The following is a 20677-nucleotide window of genomic DNA, read 5'->3' on the forward strand; positions in this document are numbered from 1 at the left end:
ATCAGAAACAATAAATGTAAGGCACCCAAGCACAAGTCTCAACATAATTGATAAAATACAATTCTTACCCTTTTAGGAGCTCATGATTAGTGAAGAGGGGCAGACTATTTAAAAATTAATGAATGGGAGCAAGGAAGGATTCTGAGATATCTCTTTAAGTCTCTTAAGCTTTTCATATTTAGTAAAACCTCAGTAATCAATGTATTCAAAATATGTTGTAGTTAATTTAGTTTGGTGTTTAGCTAGAGTTAACTAGAAATCCTTTGTGTTTTTTTTTTTTTTTTTTTTTCTGACGGGTAAGGGGATTGCAACCCTCAGCACAGTGTTGTCTGCACCACGCTCAGACAGCGAGCACACCGGCCATCCCTATGTAGGATCTGAACCTGCGTCCTCGGCACTACCAGCGCCGCACTCTCCTGAGTGAGCCATGGGGCCGGCCCTCCTTTGTGTTTAAATCTACATTTCATTGTTCTAAATAGTGAAACCTGTAGCATTAGTTAGTTGTTAACAGCATATGAACCAAATTGAATCCTTTTTTCTTTTACTTTTTTTAAATCGATGAATAAAAATTATATGAGAGGATTTCAAAGTTTGTGGAAAAAATGGAATTAAAAGATAAAAATAAAAAATATAAACTTTATTTCTCAACGTAAGATCCATCAAGTTTAAGACACTTTTGTAAGTGATGATACCAACCATTTAGTCCATCCCTAGAGAACTGAGAGTCCTGGGAATTTAACAATGTCAATGCAGTCTTTTTTACATTTTTAACTGAAGAAAAATGGATGCCCTGTAAAGATTGTTTAAAATTAGTGTTAAAAGAAAAACTTTAGACAAGTTAAATTTAACAGAGTTTAATTGAGCAAAGAATGATTTGCGAATCAGGTAGCCACCAGAACCAGAATAGGTTCAGAGCGATTCTGGGGCTGCCGTGTGGCTGGCTAAAATTTAAGACAAAAAAAGGACAGTGGTGTACAGAAAATGAAAGGGAGATACAGAATGTTTGCCTACCTGTACTTGGCTGAGACAAGAATAGGTTATAGTCTGTTTGCACACCATGTTAATTTACAAGAGTAGATTATAGTCTGTTTACACATCAAGTTAGATTACAATTCCTATGTCTGAAGAAACCTTGAGGCCAAACTTAACATTAGGAAACAAAAAGAAGTCAGAAGGAGCCAAATCAGGACTGTAAGGTGGATGTCTACTAATTTCCCATTGAAATTCTCATAAAATTGCCTTTGATGAGAGGAATGAGAAGGAGCTTTGTTGTGATGGATAAGGACTCTCTGGTGATGCTTTCCCAGGCATTTTTCTGCTAAAGCTGTGGCTAACTTTCTCAAAACACTTTCATAATAAGAAGGTGTAATGAAGTTTGGCCCTCCAGAAAGTCAACAAGGAAAATGCCTTGAGCAGCCCAAAAAACTGTTGCATCACTTTTGCTCTAGACCAGTCCACTTTTGCTTTGATGGGACCACTCTGATCTCTTGGTAGCCATAGCTTTGATTGTGCTTTGTCTTCAGGATTGTACTGGTAAAGCCATGTTTCACCTCCTGTTAAAATTCTTCAAAGAAACGTTTTGGGATTTTGATCTCACTTGAAAGCTCTGCTCTTGTCTGCAGCTCACCTGGGCGCAACAGTTCTGGCACATCAAGTGGAAAATTTGCTCACCTTAAAGTTTTCAGTCAGAATCGTTTAAGCTGAACCAGTTGAGATGGCTGTGGTGTTGGCTATTGTTTCTGTTGTTCATCATTGGTCCTCTTCAATTAGGGCATGAGCAAGATTAATTTTTTTCTTGCAAATTGATGTGGATGGTCTGCCACTGTGGGTTTTATCTTTAACATTGTCTTATCCCTTCTTAGAATGAGTTATCCATTTGTAAATGGCTGATTTCTTTGGGGCATTGTTCCCATAAACTTTTTGTAAAGCATTAGTGATTTCACCATTCTTCTACCCAAGCTTCACCATAAATTTGATGTTTGTTCTTGCTTCAGTTTTAGCAGAATTCATATTGCTCTGATAGGGACTCTTTTCGAACTGATAGGGGCTCTTTTTGAACTGATGTCATAACCTTCTTAGTGCCTCAAACTAGATTCTGCTGAGACATGTTATAACAAATTAGTATGAGGTTATTTTGGTGCAGAAATATTTGTCAATCCACGTGTAGTTTTTTCATAATATGCATTTTCCATGAACTTCTGAAGACCCCTCGTATATATTTATGGTATATAATGTGATTTTTTGATATATGTATGCATTATGGAATGGCTAAATCAGGCTAATTAATATATGCATAACCTCATATACTTATTTATTTTGGTGGTCCAAATTGAATTCTTCTTTGATAAAGAAAAGATCATACATGTACGCAGAATTAACATTTGTAGGATATAAAAATAAAGATACAGAGGATGCAGGCAGTTGTAATGCATCTTTAACCCAGAGGACATTCTTTATTAATAGTCATAAAAATTCAGTTATATGAGCTTAATGTGATAATTAAAGATTATTTAGTGTATCTATATTATTCATAGGCCTGATGATTTAAATACTTGATTCTGTAGTCAAAGTATGCATGCACATTGTTCTTTACTGATTTTTTTTTAATTTGCAGATTTTTCTGATGACTTACAGGGACAATGATTTATTCTTTCAGTATTAGACACTCAGTGCATGTTTATTTAAATGTTCTTTAAGAAAATATAGTGTATAGTCCTGTCATTTGTTCTGCCTATCTCTGCCTTTTAATTTGAGTGTTTAGGCTTTTTGTACTTTCTGTGATTATTAATATAATTAGATTTAAATCTACAATCTTGCTATTTGTTTTCTATTTGTTCCATATGTTTTGTTATCCTTTTCAGTTTTTTCCTTAATATTTTTTGATTTTTTTTTTTTGTCTCCAGTTTTTCTACTTTGTTGGCTTATTAGCTTTAATTCTTTGTGTTATTTAAAATGTTGCTTTAGGCTTTATAGTATATATCTTTCACTTTGGGGTTTATAGACTATAAGTTCTCTCTGCCTGCCCCAGCCATAAACCCCACACTAGATTGTTATTATTTTTGTTTAAAATGTCCATTATCTTTTAAATAGATTTAAATAATTAAAAAAAAAAAAAACATATTTACCTGTGTAGCTACCAATTTCATTGTTTTTCATTCTTTTGGTATATCCGTATTTCCTCTGGATTATCTTGCATCAGATCATATTATTTCAATCCTAAATAATTTAGTATGTATCTCTATTACATACCAAGGCAAGCACTCTTTTAAAAGCATAACCACAATACCTTTACTCTACTTCAAATACTTATTTCTTAATGCATTTTAATAACCTATCTTTGTTCAGATTTCCTTAATTTTCCTAGTTTTGCATGTTTGTTCATTTATTTTTTAAGTTGGCTTATTTGAAACAGGATCCAAATAAGCTTTATCTGTTTCAGGTAATCTCTTTTAATTACATCTCTTCATAGCTTTAACTATTGATACTATCACCCATACTTGACACCATAAATCAGATTATGACATGAGCTTTCTATCTGGTTTTTCTAGTCCCGTTAACTACCTCTGCTTCCTATAGCTACCACTTCTCTCTCACCAAACCTTTTGATTCATCTTGCTTCTTCCTGAAATATAGATATAGTGGTGTTATTCTTAAGCTTAAGAAGCTTCAGTGAATAAGCAAGATAAAGAAAAATGTGTATGTCTCTTTTTTATGTAAAAATTAAATGTGGCTCATATGCTTATATATCTACAGATTGTTTTAGGAAGTATGCCTAAGAAATTATTAACAATGATTGCTTCTATAGAGGGAGACTGGATGACTGAAGTGAGAAGACATTTTTTCATATTGTATTTTGTTTTGTTTGAATTATTTTATGTAATTGAAATTTATTTAAATTAGTTATTTTATAAATAAAATAGTTTTTAAAAGTAAATGCTATTGAATAAATTATAAGAGTCTTAACCTGGTATTCAGGAACCTTCTTTTGCTCCAACCTCTTTCTCTTGCATTCCCAGACAGGGGGTAGCTCTTCTAGGTGGCATTTGGAAATGTGTCAGCATGGCCTTGATTGTCACAGTGTCTAGAGGTTCCTCCAAGCATTGAGGCACAGGGACCCAGGGTTCTAAATTCCCTATAGTGATTAGTATAGTCCTATCCAAAATGCCTTTAACTCCTTTGAGAATCACTCTTCTCCAGTGCAGTCCCTGCCACCATAGGCAAATTAAAATTTTATCTGTTCTTCAGGTTTGAGTTCTACCTAAGCTTATAGCCTTCCCATTTCTTTGATGTGTTATTTTTTCTCTCCTAAATATCTTTTCTCTTTGTCTTCACCTGTCTGGTAAGCCTATATTGCCTACTTTTATAGTTGTGTGTATGAGTTATTTTTCATACCAAAGATTGAAATTCTTATAGGGAGATGCATGCTTCATGAGAGTCTCTGTGATCTTTAGAAAGTTATTTAGACTGTGTGTGTGCTACGTTGCAGGATTGTTGTGGGGATTAAATAACTTAATGCATGTAAGGTATGTATGTATATCATAGCATGTTGTACAATGCTTTATATAAAGTAGGCTTTCATTCAGTAAAATATTTTGAACAAAATATTTGTAATATTGATGAATAAATGAATTAAATGATTATCCTCATTTTTATAGAGTTCAAATAAATACAAACTGTAGATATTTTGCAACCAGTGTTTATTTGTTCATTCATTCATTCATTCATTCATTTATTCATTCACGAAGTAATACTTGAGTGGTTCCTGTGTGCCAGGCAGTGGTGGGAAGTGTTGGGAATACAAGGTCAATAAAGACTGTGTCTGCTTATATGGAGCTTACACAAATATTTCATTACTTATTGAAATATGAGTTCTTGAGAAAGTATGACAGCGAGAAACCCAAATTAGTTTTGGTGGTCAGAATAAAAATCAGTCTTTTCCAATTGAAAATGTCTGATGAATTCTCTTTGGTATACAAAATTATTCCACTTTTATTTTGGTGGCTTAAGAAAATAACTAGACTATCAGCCATTGTATCCAACATGAATGCCTAAGCTGCCAACGTAGTTATTCCTAACAATAACAATAATAGTCAGTGACTTGTCTTTACCTCGTGTTAATGGAATTTTTGACATCTCTGAGAGCCTGAAATTGAGATTCTTAAAGTATTGTTTCAAATGATGATTCTGTTTATATAGTGATTGCTGTAAAATTAGCTCTATTGTGAAAACCTTTATGAACTGAATTTCCATTGTTATATTTAGAAGAGAGGCTTTGACATTTGGAAAATTCTTGTTTTTAATAGTTGTGATTTCATATTTCAAATTGTTTGTATTTTTTTACATATTAGGCATTAACTCCACAAAAATTGGAATTGTTAAGAGCCCAAATACAACAAGAATTAGAAACTCCAATGAGAGAGCGTTTTCGGAATCTAGATGAAGTAAGTAATTTACTATGCATTTATATTCATGTGATTTATCTTCATTTATCCTCACAAAAGTCTTGGTGGAAAGCATCATTTCCCTACTCAAAAACCCTGCAATAGCTCCCCTTTTTACTCAGAGTCCTTATAGTAGCCTCTAAGGCTTCACAGGATTGTATTCCATTACCTCTCTGTCCTCTCTCCTGGCTTCCTGATATTTCTTTGACGCTCCAGAAATCGAGCAGTTCAAGAGCCTTTGCTTTAGTGTTACTTCTGCCTTGAATTCTTTCCTTCCAGATAGTTCTTGGCTACTTCTTCATCTCTTCTAAGTCTTTGCTAAAATGTCACGTTCTCAATGAGGCCTACCTTGTTTGTCCCTCATAACCCCATTTAATATTGCAACCTGCCTTTCACATCACTACTTAGATCTTTTGATCCCCCCACCCTGCTCTATTTTTTATTTTTTCTCTAGTACATATTATCTTCTAATGTGCTGTATAATTTACTGATGTATTCTGCTTATTTTCTGTTTACCACCTCTAGAATGGAAGTTGCGTGAGAGGAGGAACCTTTATTTGTTTTGTTTACTGGTATATTTCAAATAGAACAGTTCATGGCATACAGTAGGTGCTCAATTTAATATTTGTTAAATGAAAGAATGAATTTTCTTGTAACTTTAGACAAGTAAAAATTTATTATAGTTTTACTTCAGATTGAGACCAGTTTCCTTTTCATGAAATGCTGGTACAATATGATTAAATGTTTAATAGAGGGGACTGGAAAAGACTGCAGATATTAAGTATATTAGGTACTGTGCCATACATTTTATATGTTACCTTATTTAACAAATGCACTGGGACTTATACATACAGATGATTATTGTCCCCTTCAAAATGGACCCCTTTAGTCTTGTAATGCTGCCATTGTACAAAACAACTGTGGAATCATTTTTTATAACAGCTTACTGGCTTGATATTATGACCTTTTGAATATACTTGTAGAGGCAAAGCATTATGGTTTGGGAGTAGATTTAATTTTGGAGATAAAATCACTAAGACCCAAGGTAGGTGATCAAGTTAAGTAAAAGCGTTTTGTTTTTGTTTTTTAAAATTAAAACAAAATATATCTCAAATAAAATAATTAAACCCATTTTCTTGGTTTGTAAACTGGCTTAGAAGTCTTTCAACTAAAGATTTACAGTAAGCTGAGCATTTTCTTTTCTTTTTTTGAGCTGAGTATTTTAGGAAATATGCTTTCCTCATTACCTAATTTCCTGATGTGTGTTGAAATAGTGTCTTCTGCATCTTTTTGCTCTATTGCCTAAGTTTCTTGTTGAGTATTCAGTATGCCAGCAGCTTTCATAGAGTGTTAAGAAGCAGGATTAGAGCACCCCAGAGAATTGTACAGGTTCCTGGATAGTCAGGAGAGATTGTGCTACATGTATGCTTCAGGCTGGTGTGTTGAGTTTAACTGTCATTGAAATATTTGATTGAACCTTAAGTTAATGTACTAAATATTCAAATAACTTTTTATTAATTTTGAATTCATCTTGTCTGACATTTGGGGGATAGTTTATACTTTATTATAGTTTTTTTTTTAATCTAGCTATATTTTTATCTAGCTGCATTCTTTATTTTTTCTTTTTAAAAAATTTTAACATTTGTACATTTTTGTGGAGTACACTGTGTGGTTTTTAATACATGTATATACTGTACAGTGATTCACTTAGTGTAGATAGCATAGTTTTGTACCCGTGAGTCCACCACTTCTCCCCCCAACTCCGTGCCACATTCTTAAATATTACTTTATTAAGCCCAGAGGTCAAAACTTTTGTCATGCTATACATTTTTATTATAATGAGAATCTGTGAAGAAATAAGGTTAATTGAATGGTAATTTGCTTTACTGGTACCTTCTCAGGAATGTACCAGTTCTGTATGTAAGATACTTGCATGAGGACTTTTCCAAGATTCATTTGTATTTCTGTTAAGTTTATGTTTTATTTTTAGAATGACTCTCAGTATAGTGTAGTTTAAAATCATATTTGCAGAAGTGGTTTTTGGAGTGAGTGCAAATTTCATTTATAAATTTTTGATAAATTGCAACCTCTTTTAAATTTAGGAAGTGGAAAAGTATAGAGCTGAGTATAATAAACTTCGCTATGAACATACATTTCTCAAATCAGAATTTGAACACCAGAAAGAAAAATTCACACGTATTTTAGAAGAAGAAAAAATAAAATATGAATCAGAGGTGAGTGATTGGCTGTATTAGTTTATTACTTATTGTTCTTTTCAATAAAATTTTTATGATTATATATTTTTGTACATCTCAAATTAGAGTTGATTGCATAATTAAGTTTTATTAATTAATGGTGAAGTATTTCTCATGATTTTCATCAGTTCTATATCAACATTTTTCTTGTGAATGCTCTGTTTTGACTATTAGATTTTCCTATTCTTTTTCTCCTTTATTTTGCCCCAGCCAATGGAGGTAGACAACTTTGGGGATTTCCATCACACAAAGTCTTTTGTCTCCCTTAGCCACCATGACATACTCCTCTTTGTAAGTATAGTTTGTGTGATTCCTTATTTAGCACTGTCCCCTCTTCTTGGAACCACACTATGCACAGGAGAGCTCTAGCTGTCAGCCCATGCACCTTGTTTTCCATTGATTTAAACAAGGGTTTATACTTTAGGGTATAACCATCATCTTCAAGAAGAATACTTTGTTCTTTTTGACATCTGCAGCTGCAACATTCTCTCTCTGCTGCCTACAGCATGCACCTCCTACTCCATCTCCATTGCTTTTGGCAGCCGTTCTACTCATTTTGTGGTTTGTCTTCCAGTTTTGCCAAAAAATGGGGTTTCTGTTTTTCATTCCTCGTTGTTTTTAGATGGTTTTTCAGGACAGAAAGAAATATCAATTTTATCTTGTCATATTCATAAAAATAATCTTGGTTTTATAGTTTTGTGATACTTTCTGTGTACAAACACATCTGCATTTTATATTTATTGTATTGTCTTTATTTGGAATTAAGAGTTAAAATATACCACCTTCCTTTACCCATTACTAAATACTTACAGTATTCTAGACATCTAATAAAAACTAAAATTGTGGACTTATGGGTACAAAACTATGCTGTCTACAGTAAGTGAATCATTGTGCAGTGTAGGCATGTATTGAAACAACATACTATACCCCACAAAAATAAGTATAAATAAAATTGAAAATAATAAATAAGCCAAAAAACCACTAAAATTGTGCTCTTTGGATCAAACTCATTTATTCTTATCACTGAGCAAACTGTTCCATGATTGTTCCACATGTAAGAAGCTATGTGAACTTTGGATCATTGGAGTTAATTAACGATACACTACCCAGAACACTGTAAGTATTTATAATAGTTTTTTGCAGTTTAAGAGTTCTTTACAGCTTTAATGCTTTATTCACATATTGTCTGATTTTTATTATAATGTCAGTGTGATGGAGCAGGACTGTCATTTTTCTCCATTTTAAATGAGGAAACAGAGGCATGGGATAAATGAATTGTTCAAAATCTCACAGAAAGTCAGCAGCAAGATTAGCAAAAGTTCTCAGACATCCCAACTCAGGTATCCCAACTCCCAGCCCAGAGTTTTAAGTTTGAAATTACCAATGATTTGAAATTGCCAGTCCGATTAGGGGTCATCCAACAACGGCAATTTTATCTATACTACATGTAATTATAAAAGATTTCAACTCTGTAATTATGATAGACTTAAAGAAGCTACATTTAAAAATTGTCTTGTGGAAATAGAAATGATAAAGTTTTCCAACTTAAAATGAAGATCTAGGATATTGAGGAGTAACTACTGAAGTTCAGTATAGTGATGCTTTATTTTATACTTCACTTTTAAAATCTAATGATGATATTTATCTGGGAATGATTATTTGTATTCTCTAGTTTTTTAGTTTTGTTGTTTTTTTAAAGAATGAAACCTGTATCTGAAATCTGATGACTAATCTGTTTTTTATCCATGAAAGACCAAATGATATTCATTAAAACTTTTAAGGGGTCAGTAGTGTCATTTATTTTCATAATTGGTATATCTTATAATACTCTTATGAATCTAAAAATAAGCTGCTAGGTAAGAAGCCATAATTAGTAGAGGCTACAAAAGTAAGACTTTCTGATAAGACTGAAGTTCTTTCCTTCTGCTTCTCAATTGATTATGCAAGAGCAATATTACTGAGTAGATAATTGGGGATTTGATTTCATTCCATTACTTATCTTCCTACTACAGTTTTTATACACAAAAACAGTAAAACCTGGTAAGGTGGTTGTTCATCATGAAGCAGCAAATATAGTTTCAAATATAAAAACAACAAATATAGTTTCAGAACTTCAGAGTAGAGTCTACTCTTGCCTTCTTTCAATTTTATAATTTAAAATAATGTAAAATATATGAATTCATGTTATAAAAATAATTGGATTTTTTTGCATTAATTAAAGACTCAGACGATACTTGTGCATTTTCACTTTTACAGATAAAAGTAACTGAATATTCTTTAGTGTGTTGGCTCTTAGTCAAATGCTTCAGGAAGATTTTTAAAGTCTTTTCTAAGAAGAACTCCAGGAATTCACATTTCCCTCATGATATTTTGTACTAAAAGAATATATGTCATGCTTTCTCAATGCATTTGGCTGTAAGAACATATTAAGTCTGGGACTTGATACAGATGAAATGCTGAGGTGGCATGTACAGTCATTATTCAAAAGTGGGACTATTGTGTTTTTATTGTTATTAGGACTCTAATTTTGAATTATTCTTAAAAGAGTAATAAAGATCAATACAGAGTTTTAGGTACTGATAGATTGAATGTAAGTTATAAGTAATTCAGTAGGGAAGTATTAAGATGTCAGGAGAGAGGGTCAAAGAGCACTACATCATATGAAAAACCATCAAAATAACAGTACATAATGACAAGTCACTGAGATTCTTCCATCATGCTCATCATACTGGCTGAGCTTCTGCTTGGCTTTTATGGATCAGGTGAGAAGCCAAAGTTCCTATGGCAAAAAGGATCCTATGGGTCCCTGAAAATGCTATTTTCATTATTTTTTTCTTACAGTACTGGTAGCACAAAACTGATAATGTGCTTCTGGTTATGGTTCTTATCCTGAAATATACATCAATAAACATCATGAAACCTCTCACAACACTTCCTTTTTTTCCTTGTAGGAAATTTTTTTTACTGGAATGCAGTTTAGAATATTTGAAAAACCACGCTTTTTTACTGTGAAAGTTTTAAATGTTTTCAGTATTCATTTAGTGTGATCTTGGGAACTGACTTGACTTGTGTGTGCATCAGTGTTCCCATCTATAAAATGGTGTTAATAATAGTACCTATCTCACAGAGTTGTGAGCATTTAATAAAATGTGTAAAAAGCTAAAACATGTTCCTGGCACATAGTAAATACTCTAAGTAGTTTGAGGGCATCTCTCATTATAGTGTCTGCCTTCTCCACTTCATTGTGCCCCCAGCATTCTGACTACTTGACTTTCAGGTCCTCTCCCCTGACTTGTTTTTTGTCACAGTTGGCTTTCTTTCACTACCTTCATGACCAAGATAACTCTTGTGGCCTGAGAAAGGCATTTGTTTTATTATCCCTATTCTCTTTTGTTTAATCTGAGTAGAATTCTTTTAAAGACACTGAAGGTCACCTCATGTCTCAACAATTTCTTTATACTATACCTTTATCCCTCTGTAACTATGTTTGGGGGCAGGTATGTAGTTCGAAGAACTGCTTTCTCCCCACAACCATCTTTCTCTTAGTAGGAGATAAATAGGTGTAGAAGGAAAGAAAATGGTAAATGGTAACTTCCAAAATTAGATTAAAATAGGAACTTTAAATATGTAAGTAATTTAAGTGATACTTTCTCAGTGTAAATAAATGACAGAATGTTTTTGTATAAAATGTATTCCAACATTAATTTAGGAAAAATCAATTACAGCACATAAAAGGAAAAAGGGAAAATAAAATAGTGTAATAGTGGTCTTTATTGTTTTTTTCTTAGGAATATAAAAAGTTAATCTAATGATTTTAAAAACTAAGGTATGGGACCTTAAAACTTCATGTGCAAAATGTTTACCATAATGTCCAACACATAGTAAATACTCAATTAATAATGTTACTACCATTTATACCTGACAGTATTAATCATAGTACTAATCAACATAATAAATATTGCAGATATTTTAAAATAGATTTCAGATTTGTAAATAAGTTATAGTAGTTAAAGAAGTGAAAGAAGTAGGGGCAGGAGATAAATTCACATTTAATTTATTGAGAGAAACACTTTATATTCATCTTTGAATTCCCTCAACAACCCTAGGAATTAGATAATCACTATCCCCATCTTATAAATGAGAAAAATGGAAACACCAAGAGACTGGCCCAAGGTCACACAGCAAGTAGGTGGTAGAACCAGGATTTAACTCTAGGTAGTCTAGGGATTTTTGCTTCTGGCCATGTGGGAGTAATAGGGACTGAGTTTAATTTAAGGCCTTTACTAAAAAGTAGGATAAAATATAAGAAACAATGTGATATGGGTTGAATGTGCCCTCCAAGGCTCATGTGGAAGATTGACCCCCAATGTGGCAATGTTGAACGGTGGGGCCTTCAGGTACCCTTAAATGGGTAATGGTTAAACAAACTGTGCGTAGTGGATTGAATTATGTCCCCCCAAAACTCACTGAAGCTTGAATTGTGTCCCCCAAGCTTTATGTATAAGAAACTTAGCCCCCACTGTGCCTGTTCAGAGGGTGGGAAGACCTATTATGGTAATTGAAAGGTGGAGCCTTTAAGAGGTGATTGGATTGTGGGAAAAGGCAGTAGTGAGTGTATTAAAAATGGTGGTCAGGGGCATGGTTCTGAGGGCTTTAAAAGAAGAGGAGAGTCTGTCTCTCTTCCTCTCTCTGTTCTCTCTGCTTCCATCATCTCGCAGTATGAGACCCCTGAGTAACTGTCGCCACACTAGATGGACTTTGGACTTCTCAGCCTCAGAAACTGTAAGCAATAAATTTTGTTTTCCTTATAAATCACCCGAGTTTCAGTTATTTTGTTATAAGCAACAAAAACGGACTAATACACTGTGGTACATCTATCATGAGACATTACTCAACAATAAAAAGTAATGAACTATTTATACATGCGACAACCTGAATATACAAAGAATGATGCTGAGTGCAAAAGCCAGTCCTCAAAGAATACAGGCTGTATGATTCCACCTATATAACATTCTTGACATGACAAAATTTTAGAAATGGAGAACGGATAAGAGGTTTCCAGGGATTAGGGAGAGTTGGAGCAAGAAGGAAGTGAGTGTGGCCATAAAGGGTCAACAGGAAGGATCCTTGTGGTGAAGAAAATGTTCTATGTCCTGACTGCATCAGTGGCAATATCCCGGTTGTGATGTTGTACTGAAGTTTTATAAGATGTTGCCATTGGAGGGAAAATAGAGTAAAAGTTACCTGGGATCTCTGTATTATTTCTTAAAACTGCTTTCAAACCTACAATTGTCTCAAAAATTTAAAAAGTTTAATTAAAAACAGTTCCAATGTCAAAAAGAAAAAAAAGAAAAGAAAGGTTGGGCCTTTAGGAAGTTATTGGATTGTGAGGCCCCTGCCCTCATGAATGGGTTAATGTATTAATGGGTAAGCATGGTTGTGGACTGGTAGTTTTATAAGGAGATGACATGTGACACCCTGCATCACCACAGGGCTCTGTAGATAGTTTCCACCAAGAAGGACCTCACCAGATGTGCCCCTTGGATCATGCACTTCCAAGCCTCCAAAATTGTAAGAAATCATTTCATTTCTTTATAAATTACCCAATTTCAGGTATTCTGTTATAAACAACAGGAAAACAGACTAATACATAGTGGTTTTCAGACACTGGAAAACAGGCAGTCCAGGGCAGTGATCCCTGAGGGGAGGAAAACAAATGAGGCGAACTCTACGATTATATGTTCTGGCAGGGGTTTCCGGGATACCGTGCAGAGAGAGGAAATTCAAACTGAGCCCCACTATCTCTGAGTTAAGGAGTTGGAGTTCAGCATTTTGGAGGCCAAGACAACTAGAATTTGAAGAGCAGCGTGTTGGAGAGCTTCAGAGTTCTGCAGAAATTAATTTTTGAGTCTTCAGTTGAGTACTGATTAATTGCATATGTGTGAAGAAACTATACAAGGCCAGAGAAAGAAGATCCAGGTGGGACAATCCCTGGAGTTCACATTGGGTCAGGCAAAATTTATGTTTTCATCAGCCAGAGTGGAAAGACACTCTACTGCATGGTACATTGAGTAGAAGACACAGAAGGATTTTGCCTCAGTAGTAAGGCCAAAGTAGCCATAGTCTAAAGGCTATTCTGGTTCTGCCTAACAAGTATTAACAGCAAGATTTGAAAGGATCAGATTGTTTCTAAGTGTCTTAACTGCATACGAGAACAAAGATTCAGAAGTATGTAAAGGAAAACAAAGAACCCAGCACTGAAAAAACAAAAAATTTAAATTTCTGGCATCCAGTCAAAAATAACTGAACAGCCCAGATGGATTCACTAGTGAATTCTACTAAACATTTAAGGAAGTGCAAATTCTCTATAATCTCATTCAAAAGACAGAATCAGAGGGAATACCTCCTAACTCATTTTATGAGGTCAGCATTACCCTCATACCAGACAAAGACATTCCCATGTGGGCAATAATGAGGGCTCTCATCCTCTGACATGGTGTCACTGAAGACATGAGCAGCTGGAGCTTGCACTCTCAACTGCCAGTAATGAGGTATCCTGCCCTTGCCCTGCTTGGGTTGTGTCAGAGGAGATCTAGTGTAGAGAAAGGAGTTTCACCACTTCCCAGCCTTGTGGTATCAATGGAAGCCACACCTAGCTCTGTGGTGTCAATGGAGGTTACACGGGGTATAGTAACATGTCACTTCTACCCCTTCCATCCAGGGAAGTGTTAGTGGAGTCCTCAAGGGGAGCTGGAACTCCTACCACTGCTCAGCATGGGTGTCACAAGGATCTGCCCCCCCACCTCAGATGTCAACAGAAATAGAGTTGGGAATCTGGACTACTTTGTTCACCTGGCAGTAATGACTTGGCAACACCACCCTTCCCCTGCCATAGTGATATCGTAAAAAGCCAGCTAAAACAGTATCCAGAGTCTCATAACAAAATTCCCAAAATGTCCAAGTTCCAATTGAAAATTGCTTTTCATGCCAAGAACTAGGAAGATCTGAAACTCAGTGTAAAAGAAATCAATAGATGATGACACTGAGATGACAGAGATGTTAGAATTATCTGACAAAGTCTTTACACTATCCAGGATAAGAATGCTTTAATGAACAATTACAAACATGTTTGAAACAAATGAAAATAATAGACTCAGCAAAGAGACAGAAAATATAAAGAAGAACAAGTTGGAAATTTTAAAACTGAAAAATACGATGATTGAAGTAAGAAAACCTCAGCTGCTGGGCTCAACTGCAGAATGGAAGGGATAGAGGAAAAAAATTAGTGAACTTGAAGATAGAACATTAGAAATCATCCAATCTGAACAAAGTAGAGAAAATAGATTTTTAAAAGAAATCGACAGAGATCCTCAGTGACCTGTGGTATGATAGCAAAAGATCTAAGATTTCTGTTCTTGAAAGGAAAGAAGGGGGCAGGGCTGAAAAGTACTTGAAGAAATAATGGATGAAAATTTCCTAAATTCAGTAAAGGCACAAACAAATTCATGAAGCTGAGCAAATCCGAAACAGGATAAATTCAAAGAAATCAATACAAATAGACATCATAGTCAAACATATAAAAACTATCAGAAAAAAAATCGTGAAAGCAGCAGAAGAAATGGTGTCTCTCCTATTTGGGGAAAACAGTTAGAAAGCTAGCAGATTTCTCATTAGCAACCCTAGAGGCCAGAAGCAGTGGCACAGTGTTATCAGGTACTGAAAGAAAAGAACCATCAACCTATGGTCCTATATCCAGCAAATATATCCTTCAGGAATGAAGGGGAAATCAAGACATTCTCAAATGAAGGAAAAGTAGACGTATCCAAAAAAATGTCTAAGAGAAGTTGTTTAAACAGAAAGAAAACAATAAAAGGAACCTCAAAATATTAGGAAGGATAAGAGAACATGGTAAGTGAAACTATGGATATATTCAATACACTTTTCTTTGCCTCACGAGTTTTCTAAATTTTGTTTCATGGTTGAAGTAAAAATTGCAGCACTGTGATATGGTTCTAAATGGGTGTGGAGGAAATATGTAAGACAGTTACATTATAAATGAGAGAGAGCAAAGGGATGCAGAGGGAGTTAAAGTTTCCACACATCGCTCAAACTGGTAAAATGAACCCAGTAGAGTGTGATAAATTATGTATATATAATTTAATACCTAGAGAAACAACTAAAAGCTGTCCAAAGAGATACATTCAGATCATTATAGGTAAATTAAAGTGGAATCCTAAAAAATGTTCAAGTAACCAACAGGAAGTCAGGAAAAAGAAAACAGAAACTGAAAACAGAGAAGAAACAAAAAAACATGACAGACTTAACATCTCAGTAGTCATAGTAAATGTAAATGGTCTAAATACACAAAAGACAGATTCGCAAAGCAGATTTAAAAAATGTTCCAACTAAACATAATAATTACTATTTATAATAATGAATATGGTAATAATATTTGATCATCACATGTATACAGGTGATGGTAGTCAAGGCTGTACCTCTAAAATATGTATAGTCAATTATGCTTCAATTAAAAAAAATGGCCCAACTATATGATGTCTATGAGAAACTCCAAAGGTACCAATATAGATAGTTTGTAAGTAAGAGATGGGAAATGATATATCATAGAATCGTTAATTAAAAGAAAGCAGGAGTGGCTGTATTAAAAATAGAGTAGCCTTCAGAGCAAAGAAAAATACTGTGTGTGTGTGTGCGCGTGTGCGTGTGCGTGTGTGTGTATAGAAAGACAGAGAGATTATATAATGATAAAAGTCCACCAAGAAAACATAGGAATGTTAAATATAAGTGCCAGAGCTGCAAAATAATATTAAGCAAAAACTGATAGAACTAAAAAGAGAAACAGACAAATTCACAGTTATAGTTTACAACTTCACACCTCTCTCTCAATGATTGATAGAACAATTAGAAAATCAGCAAGGGTATAGAAGGATTCAACACTATCAACCAACAGGATCTAATTAACATTTATAGAACACTTCACTTAACGAGAGCACCCACACAAATTCATTTGAAGTGAACACTGAATATATACTAGATAGACTATATCCTGGGCTATAAAATAAAAATCGGCATACTTATAAAACTTGAAATCACACAGTGAGTTCTCCGATCACAATAGAATCTAACTAGAAATTAATAACTGAAAAGCAACAGGGAAATCTTCAAACACCTGCAAACAAAATTACACACTTCAAAAAATTTATGAGTCAAAGGAAACTTGAATGAAAAACATGTCAATGAGATTACATTTAAAAAAATAGATTGAATGAAAATGAAAGTACAACATATCAAAATTTTTAGGATATAGCTAAAGCTGTGCTGCAAGGAAAATTTATAGTACTAAATGCATGCATTAGAATAGAGGAAACATATCAAATCAGTAATCTAAGTTCCCACCTGAAGTACCTAGAAAAAGATTATCAAAATAAAACTAAAGCAAGCAGAAGGAAGGGAATAGTAAAGAGTAGAAATTAATAAAATTGAAAACAGAAAACTGATAGAGAAAATCAACAAAACAAAGAGGTGGTTCTTTGAAAAGATTATAGTAAAATTTACAAGCCTCTAGCAAGACTGATAAAAAAGAGAAGATAAAAATGACCTGTTTCAGGAATGAAGCATGGAATATCGCTCATGGGAGCCTTGCAGACATTAAAAGGGTAATAAGAAAATCCTATGAACCAAATAAATTTGACAATGTAGATGAAATGAATCAATTTCTCAAAAGGCACAAATGATCATAACTCACCCAATATAAAGTAATTTGAATAGGCCTATAACCATTGGCATAATTGAATTCATAGTTTAAAAACTCCCCCAAAGAATGGTTTCACTAGAGAAATCTATCAAGTACTTAAAAATCAATTGACCACCGAGCTGCCTCAGGAAGTGACCCGGGCTCTCCCAAGCCAGGGCAGTGGGGGCCCTTGGGCCTTGGCCATGGCCCCCAACACCTGCAGCCAGCCCAGTGGTGACCACTGAGCTGCCACAGGAAGTGCCTCAGGCTCTCCCGAGCTGGGGTGGTGGGGGTCCTCGGGCCTTGGCAGTGCCCCACTGACATGTGCAACTAGCACAGCAGTGATCACAAAGCAGCAAGAAGGGCCCCAGGCACTCCCAAGCCAGGGCGATGGGGGGCCAAGGGCCTTGGCCATGCCCCCCTGACATGTGCAACCAGTACAGTGAAGACCACCAAGCCATAGCAAGAAGGGCCCTGGGTTCTTGAGCTGGGATGGTGGGGGGTGAGGGCTTTTTCCACACCCCCCTAACATCTGCACCCAGTCCGGCAGTGACCAAGCCACGGCTGAAAGTCCACTGGTCTTCCCTGTGGGAATGTGGGGGGTGCCACAGGCCTTAATCCCGCCCCTCCTCCTTCTTCCATCCCATTTCCTTCCCCTTTCTCCTCTCCCCCTCCTTCTCAACTGCTCTGCAACAACATCCTAGAATGTAAAAAATAATATTAATAAAATTTAAAAAAAAAATATATATATAAATTTAAGATAGAAATAAATAAATAAATAAATAAAAACCAATTAAGACCAATTCTACATAATGTCTTCCAGAAAATAGAAGAAGGATGTTACCATTGGGGAAAACTGGGTCAAGGGTACACAGGATCTCTGTGTTATTCCTTACAATAATTCCTCGTGTTTGACCCTACCATTATTTGTAAATAAAAAGTTTAACTAAAAAAATAACTAGGGAAAAAACATTTTGTACAGAAGAGCAAAGATAAGAATGACAATAGACTTCTTTTTGGAAATAATACAAGCCAGAAGACAATAGACCAAAACCTTTGAAATACTGAAAGAAAAAATAAACCTAAGCGTTTTGATTCCTGAGCCTGTTTTCTTGTCCATTTCTCTGTGCTTCGTCATAAAGGTAATAAAAACAAAGATGGATGGAGAAATTAGGTACACTGCCTTTCCCTCTTGCATGCCTTGGGGAATTGGAGTGATGGTATCATTCTCTGAAAAGGAAATCACCACCATTTTTAGTCCCTGATCTATTTCTGTTCCATTTCCTTCAACTTTTCAAAAAGTAAAATTGGTTAATAAATTGTCTTACCTGTCAAGCAAGTTCGTATTCTAGAAGAGAATAAAGTAAATGTAGAAGTAACTGCAATACAGTTTTGGGTAAATGTCATAAAAGAAAAATTCAAACAAAGCCCTTTGGAAATTTAGAGGGAGAGCACCACAAATTGAGACCAATAAGGAAGATGACATATGAGTCTCATTGAGAATGGAAGAAAAGGAGAGGGCTAAGACTGTCCAAGATCTGTGCCCAGATGTCTGGGATGAAAATGGTGTTTTGGCAGTGATTGAATATAATAAGCTTTTCAATAGCAGAGGTTTTGTGTTTGTTTGTCTGCTGAGTTGTTTCCTTACCACCTAAAATAGTGCTGGGTACATAGTAAGTACTTGATAAATATTTGTTGCCTAAATGAATAAATGAAAGAGAAATTAGCAGGCAGTGATCACCAGTTTTGGTAGGAATGATTTGATAGCGAGGTCTGGTTTAGGAGTTGTAAGTGTGGAATCTAATCCTGACTTAGCCATTAGCTAGCCGTTATCCAGTCCCACAGCTTCAGCTATCATATAGATGCCTCTCAAAACTAGCAGAGAAAGCAATAATATAGGAAACATGCTGGTCAAAAACATTAGTTGTGTGATGTCGTATGTAAAATGGGGACTACCAGAGAAATTATTGATACTATTAATTTCACATGTAGCGCACTTGTTTCAACACTTGATCCATAGTAAGTAGTCAATGAAGGACACCACTCTTTGAACCCGAGTTACACATTGACTCCTGATCTATAGAGCCACCACACCTCTAATACGGCACATTAAAGCTGTATTTGAGATACCTCATATAAAAGCTAAGTGGCATCTTAAAGATCATCCAGCCTAAGCCCTTTATTTAAACTGAGGCCAGAGTGAAAATGTGACTTGCATAAATGTGACACAGTTAGCTAGAGGAAAAAAAGGTAGGGACCAAATCCAAAGGTAACAGTTGTATGTAAAGTGTGGGAGGAAAATAGAGACACTAATTAGTTGGGCTTTTGAGGGCTCAACTCTGAATGCTTCAGCTACCTTCAAGGGTAAATTTTATTTTCTGGAAGAAAATATTTGACTGCTGGATAGCTCTACCTACATTTCACATTGACATCATTAATTCAGCATGTCCAAAACCAAATTGGAACCATTACATGTTAAAACTGAAAAGTATCTTTGAGTGCCTCCAGTTCAATCTCCCATTTTACAGATGAGGAAAACAGATTCTTCCCTGAGGTGGAGGTCTCACACTTCTCATATTCATTGACAGCTCTTTGAGCAAACGGTTGTTTCTTGGGCCACTTTCCCAAGGTTGCAGAGTTTTCCTTTAGGGTTCTTTTGGCTTAGAGTGAATCTCTGAAGTTCATCTTGGCTACAGACAGACCTTGATTTTGCTAAAAGCAATGGTTTTCATCATTAAAAAAAAAATTTTTTTTAAAACAGCTGAATTCTTAAGTTGAATCATATGGAGAAACCCAACATATAAAAAGAGACTAAAAAGAGGAGCTGTGATGGTTAACAATAGAGATTTGATGGTGATGGTGGTGATGGCGGCAGGGGACAGATAGTTGGGGAGATCCAGAAAGGAAAAGTGTAAGTTCTACCCTGATTGATTGACCCCCTAATTTTCAGAGGTGAGAAGCCTCTGAGGTGCCTCAAAGGTTAGGAAGCAGTTTGAAACTCACTGATTTGGAGGCCCATGGTATACGACAGTGATAGTTGGCAGGAATGATAAGACCTGTGGTGTTTCTACTCTACAAAGTCCCCAGTGACTTTAACACGTGCCCTGGAGTAATGATTTTCAGTTCTTTCTTGAGTCTAAGAACTAAGAATTAGGCCATCATTCCAACTAGGACTTTAGTAAACTCTCAGCTATCATTTAAAAATTCTCATCAATCACATTTTGTATTTA

General features: G+C 35.1%; 1 protein-coding gene across 4 annotated transcripts in view; it reads left to right on the forward strand.

The window, feature by feature from the left end:
- Positions 1-20677, forward strand: part of CEP83 (centrosomal protein 83) — a 127396-nt gene that overhangs the window by 46556 nt on the left and 60163 nt on the right. For 3 of the 4 annotated variants that reach the window (XM_063074918.1, XM_063074920.1, XM_063074921.1), the window contains exons 4-5: positions 5349-5441; positions 7544-7675. In XM_063074918.1, coding sequence (XP_062930988.1) covers positions 5349-5441; positions 7544-7675 — 225 coding nt within the window. The remainder of the gene's footprint in view (positions 1-5348; positions 5442-7543; positions 7676-20677) is intronic. The other variant, XM_063074919.1, reaches the window with a different exon arrangement.

The sequence above is a fragment of the Cynocephalus volans genome, chromosome 12 (assembly GCF_027409185.1).
Source record: "Cynocephalus volans isolate mCynVol1 chromosome 12, mCynVol1.pri, whole genome shotgun sequence".
In the NCBI taxonomy this organism is placed as follows: domain Eukaryota; kingdom Metazoa; phylum Chordata; class Mammalia; order Dermoptera; family Cynocephalidae; genus Cynocephalus; species Cynocephalus volans.